This window comes from Eupeodes corollae, chromosome 1 (assembly GCF_945859685.1).
Source record: "Eupeodes corollae chromosome 1, idEupCoro1.1, whole genome shotgun sequence".
Taxonomy (NCBI): Eukaryota; Metazoa; Arthropoda; class Insecta; order Diptera; family Syrphidae; genus Eupeodes; species Eupeodes corollae.
Window position 1 is genome coordinate 199,027,746 of NC_079147.1, and position 17,946 is coordinate 199,045,691.

Here is a 17,946-nt window from a genome sequence, read left to right on the forward strand (position 1 = left end):
TTAAAGTGTTTTCTTCCTTTTTTTAATCGAGGCATGACGAAAGATACAGTTGGAAAACTTTTGATGTTTTTTCTTGTCTTTCTATTTGATTTTATGGTGTGGAAAATCCGGCTTAAGGTTAAAAAAAAATTGGAAACAACTCTTGAGGTTTTGTATGACATGTGTAGTGTGTAGTGTGTACCTACCCTTAATCTGAGAATTTAATTCAGATCTCGAAATAAATTGCATTGATTTAATAGGAAAACTTTTCATTTAGAGTGGTGCAGTTAGAAAGGCAGTTACATGTTGAAATTTCTATTTAAAAACTTACTCTACGAATCGACTACGTTTTATGGTTAATTTTTACTAACTGTCAAACTGACAGAGTTGTCAATTATTTGAAGATCTATCAAAAGTCTGTGAGATTGAATTCTAATCAAAAAATAAAGTTAAGTTATTTTCTAACCATTGCCTAGTCCCACAAATTTGTTCGTGTTTGATTTTTGAAAAAAAGAATTCAATCAATAATTTTTTTTGATCACTTTTGTTGCATGAAGGAATTTAAACAAAAAAACACAACATTTTTAAAATCAGATTTTCATTTTCTTTATTTTTATACTTAACAGTGATTATCTTATAAATTTACAATAATTGTTCCAGCCGGACGTTGATTCCTATTTGTTATTCTAATTGTGCTTAATCTTTTTTCTAAATATGTTATTGCACAATTTAACAATTCTATTTAAAATTAAATTTAATATATTTACAATACGATGCAATAAAGTGAGCGAAAGAAGGCAATATAAATAATAATAAATTTTATTTTCTTAAGGAAAAATTTCGAAATTTGTACAATATATCAAACGAAAAGATGACACAGTCATCTTGGATTATACAACAAAGGTACACATAGTAGTTTTTTTTTTTTGATTTGATTAAAATTTTAAAATATATATAATAAATATGAAAATGGACGTAGTATTTATATTTATTTTAAATTAAATATATTTCTATGTTTAGTTTCTTCCTATAATAGAACGAAGGCGATCTTGTAAATAATCACTAATTGTAACAAAGTGTTGTTTCTTTGCAACTTGTAACGCAGTAAGGCCTTCTTGATTTTTCTGTAAGATGTCACTACCAGCAGCGACTAATTGTTTGACAACTGTCAAATGACCAAACATAGCTGCTGCATGAAGAGCAGTTTCTCCATTCTAGAACATACATAATGAATAAAATATTAGTTTAAGTTAAGTTTACTTATTTTTTAATGCAACTTACCGGTAACAAACCCAAATTTGGTCGATATTTTAGTAATTCAGTCGTTACAGCCATATGACCTTTATGTGCTGCTTTAAATAATGGCGTTGCTCCATCACAACGTACAGCATCAACATCAGCACCATTTTGAAGTAGAACCTTACAAATGTGATCGTGACCCATTTGTGAGGCTATCCAAAGTGGTGTTGCGCCATCTATTCGTTTGGTATCAGGTTGGGCGCCAGCTGACAAAAGAAGGAGCAACACCGTTCGATGGCCATTTTGTGATGATATAAAAACAGGTGATGCACGATCTTTCATACAAGCATTTACATTCGCTCCGTATTCGATTAATTCTTTGACAAGTTTAACATGGCCACCTTGACAAGCTACAAAAAGAGGAGTACCACCGTCCTGAAATATAATATAACATTTGGCATGAATACAAATATTCAAATACTTTCGTTTTTGACGGGTCGTTTAGATATGCCTTCTGAATGACAGTTCTTATCGCAAAATTATACGGCGACTTCTCAAAAATGACATATGTATATGCGAAACTTCACTAACAGAAAAGCAGAACAACAAAACATTATTCGCCTGAACGTCAAAGTTGATAAAATTGTAATTTAAGTGTAGTTTCGTTTTCGGTTATTAGACATTGTGTTATAGCGTGTCCCAGCAGAAGTGCACACTCTTAGTTGTACAAGTTACAGCCATTCGTAAAAGCGTAATGCTTCGTACAAAGATTGTTAGACACGTTCGCAACTACCAATGGCGGATCCAACGGGGGGGGGGGGGGTTTCGTAGGGGTCATGACCCCCCCTGGGAGATAATTTGTTTGCTTTTTCGTAGGAATTCCCTTTAATTCAAAACTAATCGTATTGCGTTAATGGATATGACCCCCATTATATTTTGAATTATTTATTTTTTTGTATATAAAAACAACATTTGTATTTTACTTCCTTAAACTTTGTTGCTAAAAGTACTACTTTTGACTGGAGATTGTACCAAGAACATAATATGAATCAGATATTTAGACTTATTCCAAAGAAATAGCACAAATTCATCAACTTTTTACCAATTGATGATCCAGGGGGGGTTACATGGGCCAAAAAGCTTATAACAGTTAAGTTGTATAAGTAAAGATTGCATTTAAAGATTTATTAGTAATTTAACGACATTCACCAAAAAGTGTTTTGCTGTAAAAAACAACTCAAATTTTGATTTTCGCTCAATTTAGAATTTGAAAAAAAAACTTTAGTCATGCTTTAAATTATTTTCACAAAAATTGTTTCTAAGAAAAAGAGCAAATATTCAGGTTCTTAAGAAGAAACCTTGAATAAGAGATCATGGATTTTATAAACTCGCCTTCAATTTTATTATAACATTTTTTTGACACACATAAATAGTGATGATTGACGTGTTTTTTACTGCGACATATAGTAAACAATTTCAAACTAGAGTTTTTAATCAAATATGACATTACGACGATAGAGAACCGAAGAAAGTGGGTAGCCCGATTCCTTTCGTGTGTCCTTCTTTTCAGGCCCCCACAGTCCAAACAATTGTGTTTATTGAAATTAAGATTTTCAGCCGATTATAGTGTAAGGCGTTTTTTTAATTTTATTAATACGAAAAATAACAGCAGTCCTCACACAAATTATTTGGTTCAAGATTTGATTTTTCTAAAACTTTCTCTAAATTTTGTGTTCTTAATTTGGCTTCTTTCTACAATAAAAACATATTTTAGTATTGCTCTAGAAGAGTACCATTCAAAAAACCTTAATTTTGTTTTTAAGTTTTCACAAGAACTAATGGAACGATTTCAAAACTCTTCACTTTCTGTGCAAGCTCTTGTCAATGATCAAATTGATGATGATTTTTTATGATCAAAAATGCATTTTTTTGATTTTTAATAAAATACTAATTTTGTTTACAAAACTCGATATTTCAGAAAGGGGACAACATTTTTTGACGAAATTTTAATGTAAAATGTTCATCTTTACTTAGTACTTATACCAAAATTATTTTTAAGGCAAAATTTAAAATGATTTTCGAAAGAAAAATATGTTAATTTTTTGACAAATAAAATGGCATTTAAATTTTTAAGAAAAACTTATTTTGCAGGTACATTTTTAAATCTTAAAATATAGGCAATATTTTTAAACAGACTTTTTGGAAGAAATTATCATGTTCTAGCGACCCAGTCGTGCGTGTCATTTCTTTCAAAATTGGTTTTCTGTTGAATACAAAAGATTTTAAAAAATTAAATAAATCTACTTCTGAAGTGAATTTGCTTTGGAAGCTCTAGAACTGAGATTCAAACACGAATTTCAACAATACAAATGTTCAAAAAAAATCAAGTGACACTTTTGTTAAATGAATGGCTAAATGAAAAATAAATAAACGTTTCGTATCTATTGATATAAACGCTTTGAAACGTGTAATTTGTGAGTACTACAAAACTTTTCTTCCCAACTTATTTGTTTACTTACGTACCTTACTTTGTTTTAATATAATTTTTTTAGAGAAATTATGTACTTAAATGCAGCTATTTCCTTGAATTCAAGAATCAAACCTTTTTGTCTCTACAATTTTTAAGTTTTTTTGACGCCTTTATTTGATCAAAATAAAAGTAAGCAGACTGATAACGAGAGTAATAAGAGACTCCCGGAAATTGATTTCGAAAAAACTACATCAAAAAAAGCCCGACATTTTTACATATCAGATCCTCTCTCTGGTTTTCTGTTTTTTTTTTTTTTTTTAATTTTTGCAGCTTTCTTTGCATTAATAGAAAATAAAAGTGTGTTTTGTTTTAGGAAAAAAGTAACGTTTCAAAACAATTTCCTACATTTCTGCGCGAAATGCACCAAAAACCCTCTAAGCTATTGTATTTTAGCTCTTAAATATGGCATATTTAGAAAACTGTTGGAATCTTGGAATGCTTTCATATGAGTCATCCAAATTAAATATTAAGACCATACCTTGCTGGACAGCAGTGTTCTAAATAATTTGATAGCTAAAGTTGGCATTGTAACAATTACTAAATTTTGTTAGCTTCCTTTACAAAACATTAAAGAACATTTTTAAGCGGTGAGTAAAAACTCATCTAAGTGTGTGACCCCCCCCAGATGAAAAGTCTGGATCCGTCCTTGGCAACTACTCATTTTATTAAAATTTGAAATGTACTAGTTTTTTGTTAAACGTCATTTGTCATTCTTCATGGCAGCACGTATCAATTTCACATGAATACAAATATTCAAATACAATTCAATTTTTTTTAAAGTTTTGTATTCTTAAATAAAAGTTGTTATACTTACAACTGATGGACAATCAATTGTTGCTCCAGCTTTTACTAAAATTTTCACGATTTCCAAGTGTCCACCTTGAGCAGCAAAAAATAGTGGGGTAGTTCCTGTTGCTCGTTTTGAATTAGGGTCAGCGCCTTGTTCAAGAAGTTCAACAACACATGGACAATGTCCACCAGCAGCAGCTAAAATTAGTGGAGTTGTACCATCCTATTAATAAACGGAGAGAAAAAAGAATTAATTCCATAACATACATTTGAAAGAAAGTTTTTGAGTGCAGTTGTAAATACAAATTGGGGCCTATTTCATAAACATTGAAAATAGTGAGAGGTGACAAGTGATTATTCGTAAAATTACACCTTGACAATATGCAAAATCTGTTCCATGAACAATTTGACAAATTTGTAAAATTAAAGGAAAATACCCGACGGTTGTAATCTTTTCGTTTCATAAATAAATTGTCATGTCAATGAATTGTCAAATATATTCCGCAATTGTTAGGAATTTCCCGAAAAATGTAAACTTAAATTTTGTTTGTGAAATAAAAAAACAAACTCCAATTTGAATATTTGTCTGCATTTAATTGACAATTGCCACAAGAAACTCAGTCAATTGTTGACATTGAAAAGACAAAAAAGGAAAAATAATATATTTTAAAGCGAAAGTGACGACAAATTTGACATGGCATTTTTCTAACAAATATGTCACCTGTCAATATTTTATAAAATATAGGTTTGACAGTGCATTCAAGAGGACACAAGCGTCCTCAGGTTTTTCTCAAAACCCACCTCTGTCTATCAACTCCTACTTCACCTCCCTGCGGTGAACATCGGGTGCCTAGTACCTCAACTGGAGATTGGGTTCCAACCCCAGTGGAAAGTTGTTGGGGGCAGCAAACGAGAGAGGGAGGGAGAAGTGTTTCCACTAAGGCACCTCTCCTTATCCAGGCGGCAGCGGACGAATTCTCGAGATGGAATCAACGGTGGTGTCTACAGTTCTAGTAAGATTGAACTACTTAGTGAACACCTTATAGGGTTTCTTCGACATATTCGGAGCCCAGGCATGTAAGGAGCGGTTTATCCGGCTCCCCTTCCTTGCAGTTATACTAAGGATCTGGCCCTCCAGGTTTTGGGGTTGTGCCGTCGGGGTGACTTCCTGGCCACGTAAAAATACCTTAAGTTTCGAAGCACCAACAAGCCTCGGATACGGACGGATTCACTGTTGACAACCCACGCAAACGAAATAAGGACAACGAACTTCGGATATGTACGTGGAATGTTAGGTCCCTTGACAGACCACGTGCAGCCGAACAATTAGCGGAAGCCCTAAACTGCTGCAAGGCAGATATAACAGCCATCCAAGAAGTGCGATGGGATGGACCGGGCAAACGCAAACTAAAAGACTGCGATATCTACTACGGCGAATACTACCGAGAACAGACAGCGTCTATTTGGGTGTGGATTTGTTGTTGGAACTAGGCTCAGGCAAAAAGTCTTGAGTTTCAACAGTGTGAGCGAGCGCATCACGACAATCCGCATCAAGACTAAATTCGACAATATAAGCCTAATATGCGCACATGCCCCAACAGAGGAGAAAGATGAAGACACCAAAGACATATTCTTCGAGCTCTTGGACAAGACATATGAGCAGTGCCCTGGCTATGACATTAAAATTGTCTTAGAAGATTTTAATGTCAAGCTAGGAAGAGAAGACATCTTTGGTGGGATAATCGGGAGATACAGCCTGCACGACACTACCTCCGACAACGCGAGCTCTACGAGCAGAAGAGGAGAGAGGAACACCGGCTTCTTAGATGGAAAAAAAGAGAGCATGAGAAGCGCGCGTTTGAGGAGATAGAGGGATGTCACAACAGGAATGAAATTCGTAAATTTTACCAAAAGGTAAACAAAACTTCCCAAGGGTACCAGCCACGGACCGAAGCCTGTCAAGACGATCAGGGGAACATCGTAGTAGAAGCGCAGTCGATGCTGAGAATATGGAAAGATCACTTCTCCAAATTATATAACGGCGATGACGAACCGAATTCCGCTGTAAGGGAGATAGAACCACTCAACCTCGGCGACGCAGATCAACTATTCCGCCTACCCGACCTTGACGAAGTGAAGATAGCTATATCTAAACTTAAGTCAAACAAATCTGCTGGAGCTGACGGCATGGCTGCCGAACTATTCAAAGCAGCAGGCGATGACTTCGTACGCAGCATGCACCAACTCATCTGCAAAATATGGAAGAAAGCATGCCCGATGAGTGGAATCTCAGCATAGTGTGCCCGATACACAAGAAAGGAGACCCTCTAAACTGCGCCAACTACAGAGGCATCAGTCTCCTTAACATTGCGTATAAGATCCTCTCTGCCGTATTATGTGAACGTCTGAAGCCATTCGTCAACAACCTGATTGGTCCTTATCAGTGTGGCTTCAGACCAGGAAAGTCCACTATCGACCGCGTATGACAACATCTATAGGGAAGAGCTCTACCGAGCAATGTCAAGTTTTGGCATCCCTGTCAAACTTATCCGTTTGTGCAGAATGACGATTGAGAATGCACGCTGCTCTATCAAGGTCGGAAAAGATCTTACTGATGCATTTGATATCAAAAAAGGTTTTAGACAAGGCGATGCACTGTCATGCGACTTCTTCAACATCGTTCTGGAAAGAATTGTGCAAAACTCAACCGTCAACACTAGAGGCACAATCTTCCAAAGGTCCATCCAATTATTCGGATACGCAGATGATATTGACATAATTGGAAGATCAAAGCGTGATGTCAGTGGAGCGTTTTTGAGCATTGCGACGGAAGCGAAGAAGATGGGTTTAGTGGTCAATGAGGGCAAGACCAAGTACTGTCATCAAAAAAGGACACTAAACAACGACGTCTTGGACAAAACGTCACCATGGACAGCTACAACTTTGAGGTAGTTAAGGACTTTGTCTACCTAGGCACCGCTATTAATGCAGACAACGACACCAGCGCTGAAATCAAACGAAGAATAACTCTTGCAAATCGCTGCTTCTTTGGACTTAGAAGGCAATTGAGAAGTAAAGTCCTCTCTCGAGCATGTAAAATCACCATCTATAAGACACTCATCATCCCGGTTCTCTATCTATGGCGCTGAGGCCTGGACCCTGTCAAAGAAAGATGAGAGCGTCTTAGGATGCTTCGAGAGAAAAATTCTTCGGGTGATTTTTGGTCCCGTACGTATAGATGAAGAATGGAGGAGAAGATATAACGACGAACTGTACGGGCTTTACAGCGACACTGACCTAGTTAGCAGAATTAAAGTCCAACGGCTTAGATGGCTAGGTCATGTAGTGCGGATGGACATCAACGCTCCAGCCCGGAAGGTCTTCGAATCCAATCCCGAGGGACGGCGGAGTAGAGGAAGACCGAGACTCAGGTGGAGCACCCAGGTGGAAGAGGACCTCAACCAACTTGGCGTGCGAAACTGGTGACAGCTAGCTAGGGACCGAGCTGGCTGGAGACGCTTGTTGGTTGAGGCCCAGGTCCGCCCCGGACTGTAGGGCCACCTTAAGTAAGTATAGGTTTGACAGACAAATATGACAGTCGTTTAATATCTATTGTTCTTCAATCATTTCAATCCACTGATGTTGGTGAGTTAACAGAGGTTCCACCCCAGGGATCAGTAAATAAATCGACTACTTGTAAAATAGCTTAACTACGAGTTAAATGTTCAGCCCCAATAATTTGCAACTAGCTATAATAATGTGTTTTTTGTAAAAATATTAACCATTAACAAAAAAAAACCTTAACGAATATTGTGATTCAAACTTTCGATTTGAACAAAATTAAGTAAAAAGTTTACATTTACAGTTTAAGGTTTAAGGATTTCTTAGCTTGAAACTCTAATTCCTCTTGACTATACCTTGAGCCTATCTGAATTTAAAAAAAAAACCTTATTAATAAAGTCAATTGTATTTAAATAATTTATTATTTATTTAACCTTTTCAACATTAATTAACTTGATTTGAATAATTTATATTGATTCATTATGACTTTATTAGAAGTTACTATAACATTTACCCAACGAACTTCATTATATCATCACAACCCAACGCAACGGTGTCATCGCATGTCTTAAAGTCATAAACTTCAAACATAATCAAGACGAACGAACTTTTATGCATCCAATTAATGTTTCTTCTTGTCTTTCGTTAAATATAGAGCATCACTGCCATACATCGTATGGCGGTATAGCAGCGCAGCGGAGGCGCTACATACCTCGTTATCTTGTTATGCTATGACTTTGATGTCTGTCAGATTATTTTGACATAAACATCATGTTCATGTACACACATAAGATTAACATTCGTTACCAGTTTTTCTTAAAATAAAAACAACTACGTTTTTTAACTTACAAAGTCACGAAGTCTTACGAAAAAGCGTTTAGATATTCGCGTACCTATATTAAATCTATCGTTTGAATGCAAATTACTTTAGTGTGCAAATTTATGTATATAAATCTCACTCATTTTATTTAACAGGAATTTCACACTCCACAAACGTGTCTAATTGGCGGTATCCAATTAACATTTAACAAACGTAATTTTGTATTAATGTACGTACATAGGTATGTAAAATTGGATTGAATGGTTAGTTAAATATGGTTTGGGATAAAGAAGTAGGCTTAACGTGTACGCGTTTACATGTATTCAACTGACAGGTGAAAACTAAAACTATGTTCGCTCTTCTTGAATTTTAATTTTAAATGTGCTCTTTTATTTGTTTGCAATAAACGAGGTTAATTTAAATTATTTTAAAAGTAAAAGAAATTGTTTTCATTTTCAACCATTTCTGACATAAAATATTATGCAAAACACACTTCAAACTCTAGATGTATACGGAGTCAGTCTATGTTTCTTAACTATGTAAAGGGTGGTCAAATTTTAAGGGCCGATGTTGAATGTGAATTACAACTACACGTCAAATTTTTTCTGAGCTTCATCTGACATTTCTCAATTTCAGACTAATTCATTTTGAAAGATACACAATCGAGTAACGCATCAAAGTTATTCAACCTTATTATGAAAAAGGGCATTCATACCTAAATTTAATCGTCCAAATGTGCGTATAATCGGAAACATCGTGCGAAAATTTGAGCAAACCGTACAGATCGTACTGCAGAAAATATTTCTATTAATCCAAGAAAGTTAATCAAAAAACCAATGCTACCACAAAGAGTGACTGTTTAGTGAGGTTTATGTGCTGGCGGCATCATCGGGACCTATTCTTTTTTCAAAATGATAACGGTCAGGCAGTTACTTTGAATTATGTTCACTATCGTGAGATGATAACGAACTTTTTTATGGACCGAATGGACATGAATGTGTGCGATATGTGGTTTGGATTAAGGCGTCATCGAAAATGTTTAGCATCGGATAGAGGTGTCCCCGAGATCCGTTGCGGTTATTTAGCCGATATTTTATTCCAAACATAATTGAACCATACCGATATTATCATAATAAAAACAAACAACAATAATTTCCTTAATAATTTTGTTTTATTAGAAATCAGCATCGCGTCTTAAAATGTAACTACCCTTTGCATGTGGTCTTCTTAGATCACATTTCACATAAGTGTAACTGACGTTTGTTGGATTTTTAACAGTTTATCGGAACAAAATCAGTTAATGACTTCTAATCTCTTTTTTCAAAAACTAGTTTAACATAGTCATACCAAGCCGTTCATTGTATGTTATATATGCGTTGGACTGTCATGCCAGATATCTCGGGTTCGATACATATGGCATATTCCATCTAAAGTTTTTTTTTCACGTGTACTGCCTCTTGCGAGGAACTGACAAATTCGCCAAGAGTAATTCTTGTCATGAAAAGTGCTTTCTCAAATTGGCCGTTTGGATTCGGCCTAAAACTGAAGGTCCCCTCCATTCCTGACAACTTTACTCGCACACAGAATTGGTTGAGAGTTGTAAGTCACTAGGCAATAGTTCTCAATGGACTGTTGCGCCACCCAATTTATTTATTTATAAATGGGATGGACCGGAAATGACTTTCAAGAAAGTTGACAGTTTTTTGTATATTAAAAGAAATTCCAGGCAATTAAGTACTTTGCTGTGAACGTCACTGCAGGAGCCAGTTGCTTTTTCATAAAAATCGGATTTATAATAAATACTGAAAAACCAACAATTAAAATACAACCGGAAAAACCTGATAGATTTGACATCCAAGAAGATGTCTAACTATCACCATCACAAAATGGTGTACTTTTATTCTATTTTCCATTTAAACCTTACAATTATTAACAATACTTCTGTCAATAGCAAATAAATCTCATTAACATGCCAAGTGACACTTCAGCTTATCAACCACTTTATCATCAGTGTACAAAATCACGCCTAAGCACTTCAACTCGTTTATAGACATTACCACTTGAATATGACATTTCTATGAACTAAACCCATTTATCTATCAAGGCACAACACTTCTCATAAAAATGACCATCATTAAATAAATGACATTCTTGACATTTATTTCACTTCTGTTCATCGTCTGTTTTGTTTCCGCTCCCATTGATACGAAATATCTAATAATTATAACTTGGTTCCAACAGTCTAAAGAAAATTTCAAAGACTATAGGTACTTCTACCCACATCAGCCAACTTAAGCTTCCCAGGCCAAAGAGCCCAAAAGCCATTGAAAGAAAGAAAAAAAAAGGAAAGAAAATGTACATATAACTTACCTCGTCTTTGCAGTCAACATGCACCTTGCCACTGTCAAGAACTCGTCTCAAGGTGATATCATCACCCCGTAATGCTGCCAAATGCAAAAGTACATCCGATGGTGATTCCTTCTGTAGAGGTTGCAGACATCAGGCAAAAATAAATAAATAAGAAAAATGTAAGTCAAAGAAGATACAGAAGAAAGAAAAAATAAATTTAAACAGATAATTAATTTAATTTTTCCCTCCCTGAATCTCACACCGACGGACCGGCGGCGGCGGCGTTGTTGGTTGTAGTCGTTCACACTATGTTTATATTTTTATTTAGATATGCGCTTCACACATTTTTAAATTGTTCGTCTTACAACTCAACGTAAAACGTAAAAATGCTAATTAAGTTTATTTACGTGAGAATTTTGTTTATTCAATATTTATATACATATGTACATAGGTGGGCAAGTACCTTTTGTTTTTCTAATGCAAATATTCGTTAAAATGTCAGTGTAGTGAACTGTTAAAAGTGAGAGGGAGATGCAAAATAAAGACTTTGAGAACAAACATTAATAATATCGACTTTTTGTTTTACATATTATCTAACTTTTACGGATAGTTAGTTAGTCTAAGTTTAAGGTATCCAGTTCACTGAAAACAATAACTGACAACATTAGATCGTTGTGTCCTGTTATAGGGAACAACTTTTTGATGATTAAATAAACTATTTAAATCCCAGTAAATTGCATGTTGTTGAAGTATAAACATAACCTTAATTGTTGGTACTAAGCATCAATTTTTTAATAACACTTTAAGTTTGAAGTCATCTAACTATTTGCGCACGTTTCGTTAAGTATTGCCTTTGCTCAACTTTATAAATTGACAGACGAATGGCAATCAAATTCGCATTTTGACATCTGGATCTGACACAATTGATCGTTTCGATCACATTGGGAGTTATTAGCCATTGAAGTCATAACATTTTTATAATACCTAACTACTAAATAGTGCAAAATGTAATGGAATGGCAGACACATTTTATGTGTAAGCTTGAAACTTCTCAAAAAAGAGTCTATGGGTTTTACAAATTATAGCATATTTTATTTAATTATTTTCAAGGCCCTTGTATAATTCATTCGACTGACATAAATTAATTTTAAATTTACACATAAAAGTTCTTTATTTTTAAATACCTTGGGAAATCTAAATATTTTAAAGTGTGATAAGGAAATGTGTGCTTATGAAAAGATTGGTATGTCTTCTTTAAGAGAATAACCTTTTTACTTTTCACATGAATATTTTTGTATGTTTTTCTCTCTTAACCTTTAAATAGGGACATGGTTTATAACAAGTGTTATAAATACTTTAAGGAAAATAACTTGCAAAACAGGTGACGTCTGTGAGGCTACACGCCACTACTATAAAGGTTAAATACAAGCCTTACAAATTTATCCACATCGCCGCCCGGTAACAATACAAATCTATAGGCACTGGGTTAGTTTGTGCAAAAATTAATTGGTTGTGTCCTTCCTGAAGTCAAGAACATTTAATTTTAAATTCTCCAACCTCATCCCTTCACATACTTAAAACGGCCAAACTGTTTTTGTTGACTCTATTATTTGTTTGAAGTCACAACTTTTGTATACCTTGCTTTAAAAAAACATTCAAGTTGTTGCATCGAACAGTATAATGTCCCTGACCTTTGCATTTGGCCCATCAAATCAAATTTATAAATTTCTGTTTCTTTATTATAAACAAATATTAAAATTTACCGTCTTAAAGTTCGTTTAATATAATGGACAGGAGTGTTTGTTTTAAATAAAACTTCTAAAAAGTTGTAGTGTTTAAATTATAATTAAAATTATTGTAAAGTGCAGTTTATTTTAATTTGAAATTATAATGACGTATTAATTTGAAGGTAGTTTATTTATTTTGGTAAAGTATTTAACAAAGCTAGTTCAGATTTAAGTTGAAATTATTTATTTTTGTTTGTATTTGAACTGAGCAACTTTTAAAATTATGCACAGTGAAGTTAAAGTAAGAAAAAAAGTGTGTTTACGCCCGAGTGTACAACTTGAGTATTGAGTTACTATAAAACTACAAAATATTTACGATAGTACATTTTAATTGTTCTATTCAACATAAAGTTGGAACTTGTAGTAACTAAATGTTGTTAATTTATTAACTATAATAAAGTAACAACCTAGATTTATCGTCTGAGGTGCCAATTCCGTTCCACAGTTTAAGAAGCCAGTTATAGCTATCATTGCAATCAATCGAGAACAATTTTCTGAAGATTTGTTCCGAGGAAATAAGTCTAATTGCGCATTAATTTGTGTCTAAAAATAATTGTATCTATTTTCCGGACGGAGATTCATTTTCCTGAACAGCTGATACTACAAAAGTGAAACGAATTTTTCCACTGATTTGAGTTCTAATTTCACACAATTCCAATGACAGATTTTTGTCAGTAAATATTTGTTGATGAATTTCAATCAGGAAATTGTTTTCAATTACAGAAATTTTTAATAAATGCTATTAACGACGATAAAAAGAAATCCAATCTTTGTTTTCAATGATTAAATCCAATGATGCTATAAATGGGGCCTAATTGGCCCTGAAGTCAAGTTACATTTTACATGAATTTGCATATTAACAATTATGAATCTCACGTTTTGAATATTTAAAATGTTTGTCTTCACATTAAAAGGAACATTGCAAAAATCGTTGAACCATTTTTGACCGAATTTAATGTATCCGAATTAATGTATACCTTAGAAATTGAGAGATTAGTAATTATAGGTCTGAAAAATCAATTTGTTTCTCCTAAAAAATGTAATTATTTAATATTAAATATTAATAAGCTAAAAAAGTTTAAGTTTAAGTTTGCAATTTTTTACGTCTACCATGTATCAAACGCTCCACTGTGCTTCGTGACGTCGTTATTGAAAACCCTGTCTAAAACTCATTTAAAATAAAATGTATACCTTACTCTCCTTTGTTTTCTAAATCATTTAATATGAACGAGATGCAACTACGAGGAATCAAAATGATTGCCTCAAAAGAGTTTAATGTGAGCACTGTCAAAAATATAACACAATTTCTAAATATTCACTGATGTCGATAAGAAAGTAAACAAATCTGATCAGTTCAAAAATTACCGACATTATTTTTTTAATTACAATTTCTACAAATACAATAACTGACCTTTTCAGAAAGAATAAGGCACCTGAATACGACTTATGGTAATAGCAGTTCATGCAGGCCGGACAGTATTTTAGTTATCGTGGCATTTGAAAATTGAAATTGAAACTGGAGTGGATTGCACCAGCAAATGTCATCTATTATGCAATGCGACACTATACCATCATATCGGCATCGGTTGGAAGCGTCTGCCTGTTTTTTTTTTTAAATTTTGTTTGCAGTCTTCTAAGCTTTTACTTTCAGCCTCCACAGGTGGATCATGTGTAGTGCGCTGGAGCACGATTTTGCTATTGAACCACCCTCGCCTCGGGCAAGCATCGACATAGGACGACGAGCGAGCTTGTTGCCTCATCGAGGTTATAAATAATTCTTGTTTTTTTAAATATAAAATGTTAATTGAAAAGAAGGAAAAAATAATGTACATTATATATTTTTATGAAATATTACGTTCTTTTTTACTTTTTGGAACAAGGTTACACAACGAGATTGAGTGCCTAGCGCTGATTTTTATTTTATTTTTTGTTTTTGCTACAATCGTTGTTGTGAAGACTTCATCGCACATATGTACGTTGCACATTGCATTGTATTATCTATCTATATGTTGTGAGTTATGAAGTGGTAATTTATTCGGGTAATCAGATGCATTTTGTTAAATCAATGGACGTAAGTTTCCGTTTTCCAAACAAAGCTAAAGCCACTAGCCAGCTATAGCCATTAAAGCCATAACCATTGATTCGATGCCTTTGTTGTATCATGGTTGAAAAATGAAAGGCAATGGACTCCGGGAACGCATTCAGTGCTGTGGCCGAAAATGCTTTCGATTTTCCAAATTTATTCAATTTTCCAATTGCGATTGTGCATTATTCGATTGAATTCTTATTGAATGGTTTTCGTTTGTTTGTTGCATGGATGGGTTGTTCATGTTCATTGGTTTTTCATTTAACAAGGGAGAGAGTAAAAGTTTTGGGGTGTAAGGTTGTTAGCAGGCATAAAATCACTTTGGGTCTATGGGGCCTGAAATTGGCTTTCGTAAAGTATGATACGAAGAAGGTATATTAAATTTTTTGACATTTTCATAAACTTAAACTTGTTGTATTTACTTCATTATTGCTGAAACTAGACTCAAAGACAATTATTTAAGTTTTTCACTTCTTAATTTATTTCGCTACAAAGTTTTTAAATCTTCACTTTGTCATTTAAAGAATCAAGCAAATTTTAAATACATACGGGGACAAACGTCAATAATTTTACTTTGCAATTTGTGCGGTAAGTGACATTGCCTGCGTTCAATTTCGTGTTGAATAAAATATCTTGAATAGGTGAATTTTTATGTCATACCTCGTTGAAACAGTTAGATAGCTAAATTGAGATATATGTAAATAGTTATTAAAAATCAGCCAAACACTTTGATTTTGAGGTATGTTTAATGATTCACCCAACTAAAATATTTATCCTTTTACCAAATAAATGTTCAGGCCCTGTTCTGTCAGATATCAACGTATCAGCGTATTCCAGAAATTCTTCATTAGTTTTGGATTTCTTTTTTGCATCATCTGTTCTTTGACAGGTAAAGCTCAAAAAGGTTTTTGGATACTCTCTCTAATCTTTTAGGTCACTTAGTTTGACGTCTCATCTTTTTATCTCACTCGTACTCTATAAAAAAAAAACTAAATTTCCACGTGAATTTACAGTTTTGTTTTTAACCATCAAGTGTAAGCGAGATAAGATGATTAGATATCAAAATGCCCCCACCTATGGCTATAAATAATCAAATAAAATCTAAATTTATTCATCATTTTGACAGATGTCACAATTTAAATCACTTAAAGAATTATTATATTTTGTTGTGAGTCATCTGTAACAACTCTCTGTAATAAAATATTCTTTTTCCAATCCAAATTACAACAAAAATGTCAAAAGAATGTAAGCGACGAAAAGCGACAAAAAAATGCTTGTCATCGCTAATGAATTAAAATACAAATGTAATTTCCCAACAATTTCTTCATGTTCAGTAGGTGGTCATGATCCCTGATGACAAGACACCTACTACACAAAAATAAATCATAAATCTTTCTTAAAATTGATTGTAATGCTGATGTGAAACTTTAAGGACATCAAATTAAAAAAACTTCAAAGAAAAGAATAGAAAAAAAAAATAAAAAAAATACAACATAGAACATCACTTAAGAAAATTGAAAATTTAAAAAATTATATTTTTTAGACTAAAAAAACAGCACATCAGATATCATTTCTATTTTTAAAATTTATTTCTACAATTGTTTATGTTTTCATTAGATAAAATCTATTAGATTTTGTTTCTTTGTATACACTTAGAGAAATTAAAAAAGATTACACCTATTGTAGGTAAATTGTAAATGTGCAGTCAAGAATGAAATTGACATCTCAATTTAAACATTATTGTTATTGAATTCCTGTGATTCTTATGAGATTTTCCATTGGTAAAATAAATCAATTTATTATATCTAGATCTGTCAAAACAATAATTTTTCCGGTTGTTGCATTTCATGGGGAAAAAGTAAATTGATTTTAGATCAAATCTGCACATCTAGATTTTTTGTTAGATTTACCTCTCTTTACACCAATATTAATACAATGTTTAACTGAAAATTCGACTGATTTCCCACACTCGTTGCACGTACACGAAGTTACACTAATACAGTGACAAAAAACAATTCCAATCGTTTTCCATGCGCCACAAAAAAAATCAATTTTTAAAGGAAATGTGCATTTTACCATGTCCTTTTTAACATTTTGCCTTGCTTAAGTCAAATAGAATCAGAGATTTTTTATTCAAGTGCGTAGAAATGAGTAAAATGATAAGACGCCAACAAATTTGACGTACAATGTAGCAAAGAAATGATTTTTTTTAGACGTGTGATTTTCACTCACTCTCACATTTTTATTTCAGGATTGGTCTTTTAACAGCTGTCACTAAACTTTTGTTTTCTTGCATCATAGGCCTGTGGCGTGGCCTCCAAGATCGAGCAATTTAACACCTCTGGACTATTTTTTATATGAAGTTATGTGAAGTAGCTTGTTTACGCAGATAGGTCCAAAACAATTGACACCTTGGAAGAAAATATACGGTGCGTTATTGCTGACCATCGTGCTCAATAGGTGAAAGCATCTTTGAGAACTGTTTATAAATTATGACAATACGTTCAATAGCCGAAATAAAAATACTAAGATTATAGAGATTTACGCAGCCGGCAAAAAGCGTGCAAGCCAATTTTAAGCCAAATATAACAAAAAAAAATTCCTGTGAAAGCAACCTTTATGGGCCCATTGTGGCCTATTACTGTCGTAAGTCCAATAAGATGTTATATTAAAAGGTAATTGAATCACCTTACTTAAAAGGAAATGCGACTTTTTGTATGTCAAAAATAGCCTAGAAACGTCAAAAATGTCGAAACTTGCAACATATTATTATTATTATTTATTGCACGTACAATGCAATTAGTTT

General features: G+C 33.5%; 1 protein-coding gene across 1 annotated transcript in view; it reads right to left on the bottom strand.

Moving 5' to 3' along the window:
* Positions 1 to 556: 556 nt before the first annotated feature.
* The window catches only part of LOC129938361 (ankyrin repeat domain-containing protein 29), a 32,267-nt gene continuing 14,877 nt past the window's right edge, over positions 557 to 17,946 (bottom strand). Inside the window, exons 3-6 of the mRNA XM_056045861.1 lie at positions 11,289 to 11,399; positions 4,563 to 4,760; positions 1,261 to 1,653; positions 557 to 1,193 (exon numbers count right to left, since the gene is read on the bottom strand). Coding sequence (XP_055901836.1) covers positions 996 to 1,193; positions 1,261 to 1,653; positions 4,563 to 4,760; positions 11,289 to 11,399 — 900 coding nt within the window. The 3' untranslated portion in view covers positions 557 to 995. The remainder of the gene's footprint in view (positions 1,194 to 1,260; positions 1,654 to 4,562; positions 4,761 to 11,288; positions 11,400 to 17,946) is intronic.